General features: G+C 36.8%; 1 protein-coding gene across 1 annotated transcript; it reads left to right on the top strand.

The window, feature by feature from the left end:
• Positions 1 to 8101: 8101 nt before the first annotated feature.
• On the top strand, positions 8102 to 9547 carry LOC131647127 (protein PIN-LIKES 2-like). Its single transcript, XM_058917043.1, has one exon. It carries the CDS (start codon positions 8171 to 8173, stop codon positions 9545 to 9547), a length of 1377 nt encoding a protein of 458 aa, XP_058773026.1. The 5' UTR covers positions 8102 to 8170.
• Positions 9548 to 9970: the final 423 nt, after the last annotated feature.

Genomic DNA, 9970 nt, shown 5'->3' with positions numbered 1-9970 from the left:
ACTTTATCAACATATAATTTTTACAAGCACTTTATATTGAAGAAAAAAATTGGAAAATGAAGAAGTGAAAGAAAAAGGAAGAAAGAAGAAAATTTGAAGAGAATGCAAAGAAAAGAAGAGCTAGCCACTAAATTATTCACGCATGTATCATGGGTGTGACAATAATCCATCATGGCACTATGAAAAGTATCTAGGTCGCGATCAAGGGGAAGGACAACACATCGTAGGCGCGAAAGATGCATCGTGGGCACCATGGATGGGTTTTATAACACATTTTTGCTTCTATAAAAGGGCAAGACGTAGAGGAAAAAGAGGTTAGTGTAATGGTGAAATTTGGTGAGACTAAAGCCATGGAAAATACTTAGCTCATTCGTTTTAAACAGAGTCACCACCTGTCTTTATTGTTTCCAAAAGGAATGGGAGAAAGAGCGAATAAAACCCACAAAAGTTTTTAAAATCAAAACTAATAAACTCATCAGAGATTGGGTAAGGGGGTTTGTTATGCAAGGGGAAGGTTTTAAGTACCTTTCATATCCATGGTACTCCATGGGAACCTCTTTGAAAATGTTATTGTTTTTTTGTACATGTATTTTGAAAAGCATATGTGAAATTGTTTAAAATAGAGGGTGAGGATGGGAAAAGAAGTTTTTGAAAGTGAGCTCGATAAGACATCGCATATTAGGCCTACATACCCCTTTTAAAGAAAATGGAAGTCAGAGCTTTTGTAGTTCCCCTTAAAAGGAAAATAAAAGGGGCCAGAGTGGCCAAAATCTTTTTGGGTGTTAAGCTTTAACAATACTCAACAAGTTTTTTAATAAAAAGGGACCAAGCTTTAACAATACAAGGTCAATGGACTAAGAGTAGTTTCACCGAGAATAATTCTTCTCTTAGTACCAAGGTTTTAAAACAAAGGGGTGGTTAAGCTTTAACAATACAAAACCAATAAAAAAGACCAAGCTTTAACAATACAAGGTCAATGGACTAAGAGTAGTTTCACCGGGAATAATTCTCCTCTTAGTACCAAGGTTTTAAAAACACAAGGGTTTGGTTAAGCTTTAACAATACAAAACTATAAAACAAGTGAAAAACTTTAACAATACTTTAACACTAAAATAAAAGAGATTGGAAAAGAGTTTGAGTACCTTGACAATATGTGTCACAAAAGGACAAACAAGTAAGTATAACAATCATCAATGATAATGAGCAAGGATGTTTATACCTTTTGAATGGATTCATATATGAATGAATGATGGATGATGAATATGAAACTCATGCATGTGGGTTAGATAAACAAAGTATACACAAATGATAATACAATGGATGATAAGTATAAAAACACAATGGTGAAAATCAACAAGTGTGTGCACAGGATAATGGTTAAGATAAACAAATAAGTACAAAACACAAGGATTGAAATCAACAAGTATATGTACAAGTTAACAAGTTCATGGATAAGCAAAGATCAACATGTTTCTTTTTGGATTAGGGTTTTAAACCTAGGATTTTTGAAATTAGGGTTTGAAATTAGGGTTTTGAAATTAACACTTACACCTAATTAATTTTAATGATTAAATACCAAATCTTAAAAGAGGATTGGTCTAAGGGTACATGGAGAAGTCCCTAAACAATATTCACAAAAAGATACAAAATCACTTTGAATAAATATTCAAAATAAAAATGATAGGGTTAGAAGTGGTCTAGCTATGATTTCACCTTCGATTATGTGGACTATTTGTAAATTCTATAATGATTCCATCTTTTCAGGTACACGAATAAATGAGGAGGACATGGAAGATAAGAGCATTCCCCTTGCTTGGAAAATAGTATTTTGGTAGGTCGTCAGTTTACTCATATACTTTTTCTACTTGCGTTTAGAACCTTATTCTCTGTTTGAGTCAATAGTCTCGTTCGAGAGTTTACGACTTTGTTCCTTGATATTCTGATCTTTATGCTAGTATTACTTCATCTGTTCATTTTCTTTTGAAAAATTAAAACAATAAAACAACAACTCAGAATTATCTCGTTAAGTAAGATCGACTACACAAATCAACTTCCGCTATAATGTTCTATCTAAGACCATTCTTCTATCCAAATTGCTAATCTCGAGATCTTTCTTAGTAACTTCTCTTATAATTTTTCCAGGTCTTCCTCTATTTCTTACTATTTGACTCTATTCTCAAATCTATCTACTCTCCTAACCTCATAATGTACAAGTCTTCTCTCTACACGTCTAAATCACCTAAGTCTAACCATGTCATTCCTAATCTTATCATGCCTAGTCTGTCCACATATTCAAAGCAATCCTCATTTTCTATACATACTTTGTTCTCGTGATGATTCTTAACCATCCAACATTTAATCTCGAATAATATCGCAAGTTTTACCGTGGTCCGATAAAATTTTTCTCCCTTTAACTTGAGGGTACATTTGTGTTACATAAAACCCTTGAAGCTTTCTTCCATTTCAACTCGTCCGGCTTGAAATCGATAGTTTAGTTCCTCTTCTATTTCTCCATAGTTTTGTTTTACGGACATGAGATATTTAAATCATGTGACTTGTGACTTGTAGAATAAAATGATCTCCATTTCTAAGAATGATCCTTATTGCTGTGGAAGATGATGAAAATATCCATATGTAAAAAGAAAGACATGTAACAGAAAATAATTATCAAAATAGTATTATATTAAATTTCAAGAGTTTAGTTAGTTGTAAAAAGACAAACCATAGATTAAGAAGTTTTGGATTTGAGCCAGTAGTGCTCTGAATCCTAAAATCTTTTCATGGGCTTCATGGATCCTATTAGAATATTAAACTAAATAGAGTTTCCAATTAGATTTAGTCTAATATTACTAATATGTACAAGTGGCAGCTTATGATAGTTTAGCATGCTTTCATTCTATTGGCTCGTGTTAGATTTCCCTCCTTTGGGAATCATTCAAAATGTATAAAAGCTTATCCCCTGCAACAGTGATAAGCAGTGAAGCATAATAGAATTTTCCCCTCTCTCCTTCAATCTTTCTCTTCAATTTCTCTGTAATATGCTTCATCTCAATATTCACAATATGGTATCATTCGCCATTTCGATCCTATTTCCGCTGCTCCACCATTGTTGATCACTCTTTTCCGTTGATCACTCCTTTCTCCCATGGCTCCTCCTCGGAATCCTCCTACCGACCCTGCCATGGATCCCACTTCTCCGTATTTCGTTCATCCCAGCGATGGTCCTGGTTCTGTTACAGTTCTTCCCAAATTAACCGGTTCGAATTATCATTCTTGGGCTCGATCCATGAAGCGCGCTCTTGGTGGCAAGATGAAGATCGATTTCATCGATGGATCGCTCCCAGTACCTGAAGATCCCTTCGATCCCTCCGTGCGTGCGTGGAATCGATGCAATATGCTTGTTCATTCTTGGATCATGAACTCAGTTTCAGATTCGATTGCTCAATCAATCGTGTTCATGGAGAATGCCTTGGATGTTTGGAATGACCTGAAAGAAAGGTTCTCCCAAGGTGATCTCATCAGAATTTCCGAGCTACAACAAGAAATCTACAATCTCAAGCAAGAATCAAAATCGGTAACCGAATTCTTTTCTGATCTTAAAATTTTGTGGGAAGAACTGGATCTTTACTTGCCTTTACCTATGTGCACATGTCGTATCAAATGCACTTGCGCTGCAATGCGCAGTGCAAGATCTAATCATCAAATCTTACAGATCATTCGTTTTCTCACTGGATTAAGTGATCAATTTGCTGTTGTTAAGTCACAAATCTTGCTAATGGATCCCCTGCCACCGATGAACAAGATTTTCTCTATGGTTATTCAACACGAACGCCAAGTTCATATTCCCATAGCTGCAGATGAATCCCAAACATTGATCAATGCTGCTGATTCCAAGAAATTTGGGGGGAAGCAAGTCAATTTCAAGCATGGTAGCAATCGTGTATGTACATTTTGTGGGAAAACCAATCACACAGTAGAAAATTGTTTCAAGAAGCATGGAGTTCCACCTCATATGCAGAATCGCTTCCAATCCACAGCCAACAACACTACTTCAGATGCCAATGATGATGGGTCTGGAACCAATAATACTGACACACGTGATGACAATGCTCCTATGACTCAAGGTCAATTCAATGTCCTAATGGAGATACTTCAGAAATCAAGCCTTGGACAAGGGTCAGGACATGCTTCTTCCAATCAAGTGACTGTTGGTCATTCATCAGCAGGTAACACATCTCATGCATTGCATCAATCTCACATTAGTTCTTGGATAATCGATTCGGGAGCTACTGACCACATATGTAGCTCCACTCATTGGTTCCATTCATATAGGAAAATTCCTCCTATTAGTGTAAAATTGCCAAATGGAAATTGCATACTTGCTAAGTATTCTGGTACAGTGCATTTCTCTTCTACTCTCATTGCATATAATGTTTTGTTAATACCTGAATTCTGCCTAAATCTCATTTCTGCATCAAAATTATGTATGTCATCTAATTGCATTGTGACCTTTTTTGATTCCAAATGCACTATACAGGACAAACCAACCATGAGGATGATTGGTTCTGCTGAGCAAAAGAATGGACTGTATTACTTGACACTAAGGGATAGTGAGGCACACACCAAAACATCACTTCCACACACACAAAATTATCCTGCCTCTGCTCATAGTTTAGCTACAAATTTTTCTTTACCTGATAAAGCCCTATGGCATTTTAGATTGGGACACTTATCCCAAAATCGTTTGATGTACTTACAATCCCAATTCCCTTTCATTACTATTAATAATAAAGATGTGTGTGATGTTTGTTGTTATGCTAAACATAGAAAACTGTCCTATATTGCTAGTAAAAGTAGAGCTGCTCACCCTTATGAGTTAATTCATTTAGATATATGGGGTCCTCTTGCTGTCAAGTCCATACATGGTCATGCATATTTTCTAACAGCTGTGGATGATTGTAGTAGGTTTACATGGATAACACTCATGAAATCCAAAGCTGAAACTAGACAGCATGTTATAAATTTTGTTAAACTCATAGAAAATCAAAAGGGCACTACTGTTAAGACTATTAGATCTGACAATGGTCTTGAGTTTAGCATGCCTGAATTTTATGCTTCAAAAGGCATCATACATCAAACAAGCTGTGTTGAATCTCCACAACAAAATGGTAGAGTGGAGAGGAAACATCAACACTTGTTAAATGTAGGAAGAGCCCTTCTTTTTCAATCCAAACTTCCAAAGAAGTTTTGGTCATATGCTATCTTACATGCTACTTTCATCATCAATAAACTCCCTACTCAAGTCTTAAATAATTTGTCTCCTCACCACATACTTTTTAATGAATCTCCTGACATGCATAGCCTTAAGGTTTTTGGCTCATTGGTATATGCATCCACTCTTCACATGCATAGAACTAAGCTTGAACCAAGAGGCAGAAAATGTGTTTTCCTAGGTTATAAAATGGGCATGAAGGGTGTGGTCTTATATGACATTAACAATCATGAAATTTTTGTCTCTAGGAATGTCATTCATCATGAGCATATTTTTCCATATTCCAGTGATAATGCTGCCACATGGGAATATCATTCCTATAATGATCCAAAAACCATAATTCCTCCTAAGTTATCAAATTCTCCTACTAACTGTGAACAAGTACCTAATTCTCTTGAACCAGAAAATCACCCTAGTTATTCTCCTGAACATGAACAATTCTTTCATCCTCCACAAGGCACCACAAATAATACCTTAGATCAACATAACCACAACTCTGTACAGCCTGATGTGACTCATGAATCACCCATACAAACTGAAACTGTTCCTCAACAAAATAATTCCAATCCTCATGAATCACCCATACAAACTGAAACTAATACTGACCCTGTTCCTCAACAAAATAGACCTACCAGAACTAAAACCACCCCTCACTATCTCTCAGATTATGTGTGCAGTGCCTCTGATGCTTCAGCAGCCAAGAAGTCTTCAGGTAATACTAAAGTCCTCTATCCTATTTCACATTATGATTCATTAACTCCCTTGTCTGCATCTCATCGTGTCTTCACTTCTAATATCACTCTCATTCATGAGCCAAGAACCTACAAAGAAGCATGTTTATCTGATCATTGGGTTAAGGCTATGGATTCTGAATTAGAAGCATTGGACAAGAATGGAACTTGGACCATAGTAGACTTGCCATCCAATGTTAAGCCTATTGGTAACAAGTGGGTGTTCAAAGTTAAACATCGAGCTGATGGCACCATAGAGAGATATAAAGCGAGGTTGGTTGCTAAGGGATACAACCAAATTGAAGGGCTGGACTTCTTCGACACTTTCTCCCCAGTGGCAAAACTCACTACAGTCCGGACTCTGCTTGCTACTGCTGCCATCAACAACTGGTTTTTGCATCAGCTGGATGTGAATAACGCATTCCTTTATGGAGACCTACAAGAAGATGTGTATATGATCATACCTGAAGGAGTTAAGCATTGTCAACCTAATCAAGTATGCAAGCTGCAGAAAAGTCTCTATGGTTTGAAGCAAGCTAGTCGAAAATGGTACGAGAAGCTAACTTCGTTACTTTTACAACAGGGCTACACACAATCCACTTCTGATTACTCCTTATTCACCTTGAAAACTGACAATGACTTTACGGCTCTCCTCGTTTATGTGGATGACATAATCCTAGCTGGCACCTCCATGTGCGAATTCTCTCGAATCAAACAGTCATTAGACAAGAACTTTAGCATCAAAGATCTTGGTATGCTGAAATATTTTCTTGGGTTGGAAGTTGCTCACTCCAAGGAAGGAATCTCGCTATCACAACGCAAGTATTGTCTCGACTTGTTACAAGAATCTGGTCTCCTTGGATCAAAACCGGCTCCCACTCCTCTTGATCCTTCAGTCAAGCTCCATGCTGACAATGGAAAGCCATTTGAAGACATTGGAGCTTATAGAAGGCTCATAGGTCGATTACTCTATTTGAACACCACACGGCCAGACATCACTTATGCTACCCAGCAGCTGAGTCAGTTCATACACAGCCCTACTATGGCTCATTATCATGCCGCCTGCAGAGTAATCAGGTACTTAAAAAGCAGTCCTGGGAGAGGTTTATTGTTTCGTAGAAGTTCTGAGCTTCAACTTTCTGGCTTTTCTGATGCTGATTGGGCAGGGTGTATTGACTCTAGAAGATCTATATCGGGTTACTGTTTTTTTATTGGATCTTCCCTCATTTCCTGGCGTGCAAAGAAGCAACAAACGATATCTCGATCTTCCTCGGAGGCTGAATATCGTGCACTGTCATTTGCCACATGTGAGCTCCTTTGGTTGATTGCTTTGATGAAGGAACTACATATTACATGTTCAAAAACCCCTGTTCTTTATTGTGATAGCCAGAGTGCGATGCACATTGCCTCTAATCCGGTATTCCACGAACGGACTAAACACTTGGACATTGATTGTCACTTGGTTCGAGAGAAGCTTCAAAAGGGATTACTGCGTCTTTTACCTATATCTACTCAAGAACAGCTTGCTGATTTCCTCACTAAGGCTCTCCCTACTTCAACATTCAACAAGTTTGTCTCCAAGCTTGGCATGATCAATATCCATCATGCTTAGCTTGAGAGGGGCTATTAGAATATTAAACTAAATAGAGTTTCCAATTAGATTTAGTCTAATATTACTAATATGTACAAGTGGCAGCTTATGATAGTTTAGCATGCTTTCATTCTATTGGCTCGTGTTAGATTTCCCTCCTTTGGGAATCATTCAAAATGTATAAAAGCTTATCCCCTGCAACAGTGATAAGCAGTGAAGCATAATAGAATTTTCCCCTCTCTCCTTCAATCTTTCTCTTCAATTTCTCTGTAATATGCTTCATCTCAATATTCACAATAGATCCCCCAACCAAATGACCATGAAAACGTGAACATTTGGCAGCCTCATATCAATTCTCATGCTGCAGTCATTTTAACTTGTTAAGATTCTCGTGGCTTGAAGCTTTTCACCGTTTGTCGCTCTCAAACTAACGTGAAACTTTTTATATCTTTTTCCATATAAGTGGATCCTCAATTTCCTTTTCTTCACTTTCTTGTGTACTATCTACTTCATTTTTAGATAATCACTTATTTGCAGGAGATTTTGTTTCTCAACAAGCTCTGAAGGTAATCAATCATGTCAGAAGTTTTGCATGAAAATATGAGGCCTAACAGTGAAGATATTCGAACTTCTCTTCAGCCTTTGTTGAAGTTAATCTCCCTCACACTCATAGGACTATTTCTTGCAAACCCTAAAATGCAACTAATTCCCATAGCCACATTCAAACTCCTAAGTAAACTTGTATTTGCATTGTTTTTACCTTGCTTAATATTTAGTGAACTTGGTGCCAGCATAACCCTAGAGAATTTTAAGGAATGGTGGTTCATACCAATCAATGTACTTATCAGTACATTTTTTGGAAGCTTACTTGGATTCATAGTGGTGATTATATGTCAACCACCTCAAAGGTTTAATAGATTCACAATCATAATGACCGGATTCGGAAACACCGGTAATCTTCTCATTGCTGTAGTTGGATCTGTTTGTCACACTCAAAATAACCCTTTTGGAAAACAATGCAAAGCAAGAGGTGTAGCTTATGTTTCTTTCTCTCAATGGATTTCTGTGATTCTTGTTTACACTTTTGTTTATCACATGATGGAGCCTCCTTTTGAGTATTACGAGGTTGTTGAAAATGAAGATGAAATTAGAGAAGAACAAGAGGAAACAATACTTAATGATGTTAGTAGACCACTTCTTGTAGAAGCCGAGTGGCCCGGTATTGAGGATAAGGAAACTCAACATTCTAAGACTCCGTTTATTGCTAGAATCTTTATGAGCATTTCTGGTAAATCCGCGTCTATTATTCCTGGTCTTGGTTTTGAGTCAGGATCAGGAATACTGGACGGGAGAGAAAGTAGTGAAAATAATCTTATGTCTATTAGGTGTTTAGCCGAGCCTAGAGTTTTTAGAAGGATAAGAATTGTTGCTGAACAAACACCAATTCGTCACATACTTCAACCACCAACAATTGCATCTTTGTTGGCTATCATCATAGGAACCGTGCCTCAGATGAAAACATTTTTCTTTGGAGATAATGCACCAATGTCCTTTATGACAGATAGTTTGGAAATATTGGCCGGTGCAATGGTACCTTGTGTGATGCTTATATTAGGAGGTATGCTAGCTGAAGGACCAAATGAATCTACACTTGGAATTAGGACTACTATAGGGATCATTGTGGCAAGACTTGTGGTGCTTCCTGTTATAGGAATTGGAGTTATTCTGTTGGCTGATAAGTTGAATTTCTTGGTTGAGAATGATGCTATGTTTAGATTTGTGCTATTGATGCAGTATACAACACCAAGTGCTATTTTGCTTGGAGCAATTGCTAGCTTGAGGGGCTATTCAGTTAGTGAAGCTTCAGCAATTCTATTTTGGCAACATGTGTTTGCTCTTTTTTCTCTTTCTTTGTACATTATAGTTTACTTTAGAGTAATTGAGTACTTTTAGTGAATATATATAAAGTTATAATGGGGATGTGAAAATATTGTACACAGTCAATCAACTTGAAGACACATTTCCTAGCTTTTGTGTTTGCTGTACTTGATTATACATGTTACAAGCCTAGACTAATAAATCTTTTCCAATACAACTAATATAAATAAATGAAATTGATAGAAACAATGAAATAATAATAAAAAAGTTATAAAGGTGTTCGATGAAAATTTAATAATTCAAGTGTTATAACCGGTTAATACGGTGTTTTAAAGGGGTGAGATGAAAAATTAATAATTCAAGTGTTATAATTGGACAACATGGAGGTGTAATCGGTTACAACAGAAGAATAATCACTTCTGGAGCCTGAAAAAGTTGGTTTTGAATTGTTGTAACCGGTCAACCAAATGCGATAAGCGGTTACATCTGACATGAGAT

This window comes from Vicia villosa, linkage group LG1 (assembly GCF_029867415.1).
Source record: "Vicia villosa cultivar HV-30 ecotype Madison, WI linkage group LG1, Vvil1.0, whole genome shotgun sequence".
NCBI classification, from domain to species: Eukaryota; Viridiplantae; Streptophyta; class Magnoliopsida; order Fabales; family Fabaceae; genus Vicia; species Vicia villosa.
The sequence above is the reverse complement of the archived record's forward strand: the minus strand, read 5'-3'. Positions and strand labels throughout refer to the sequence as shown.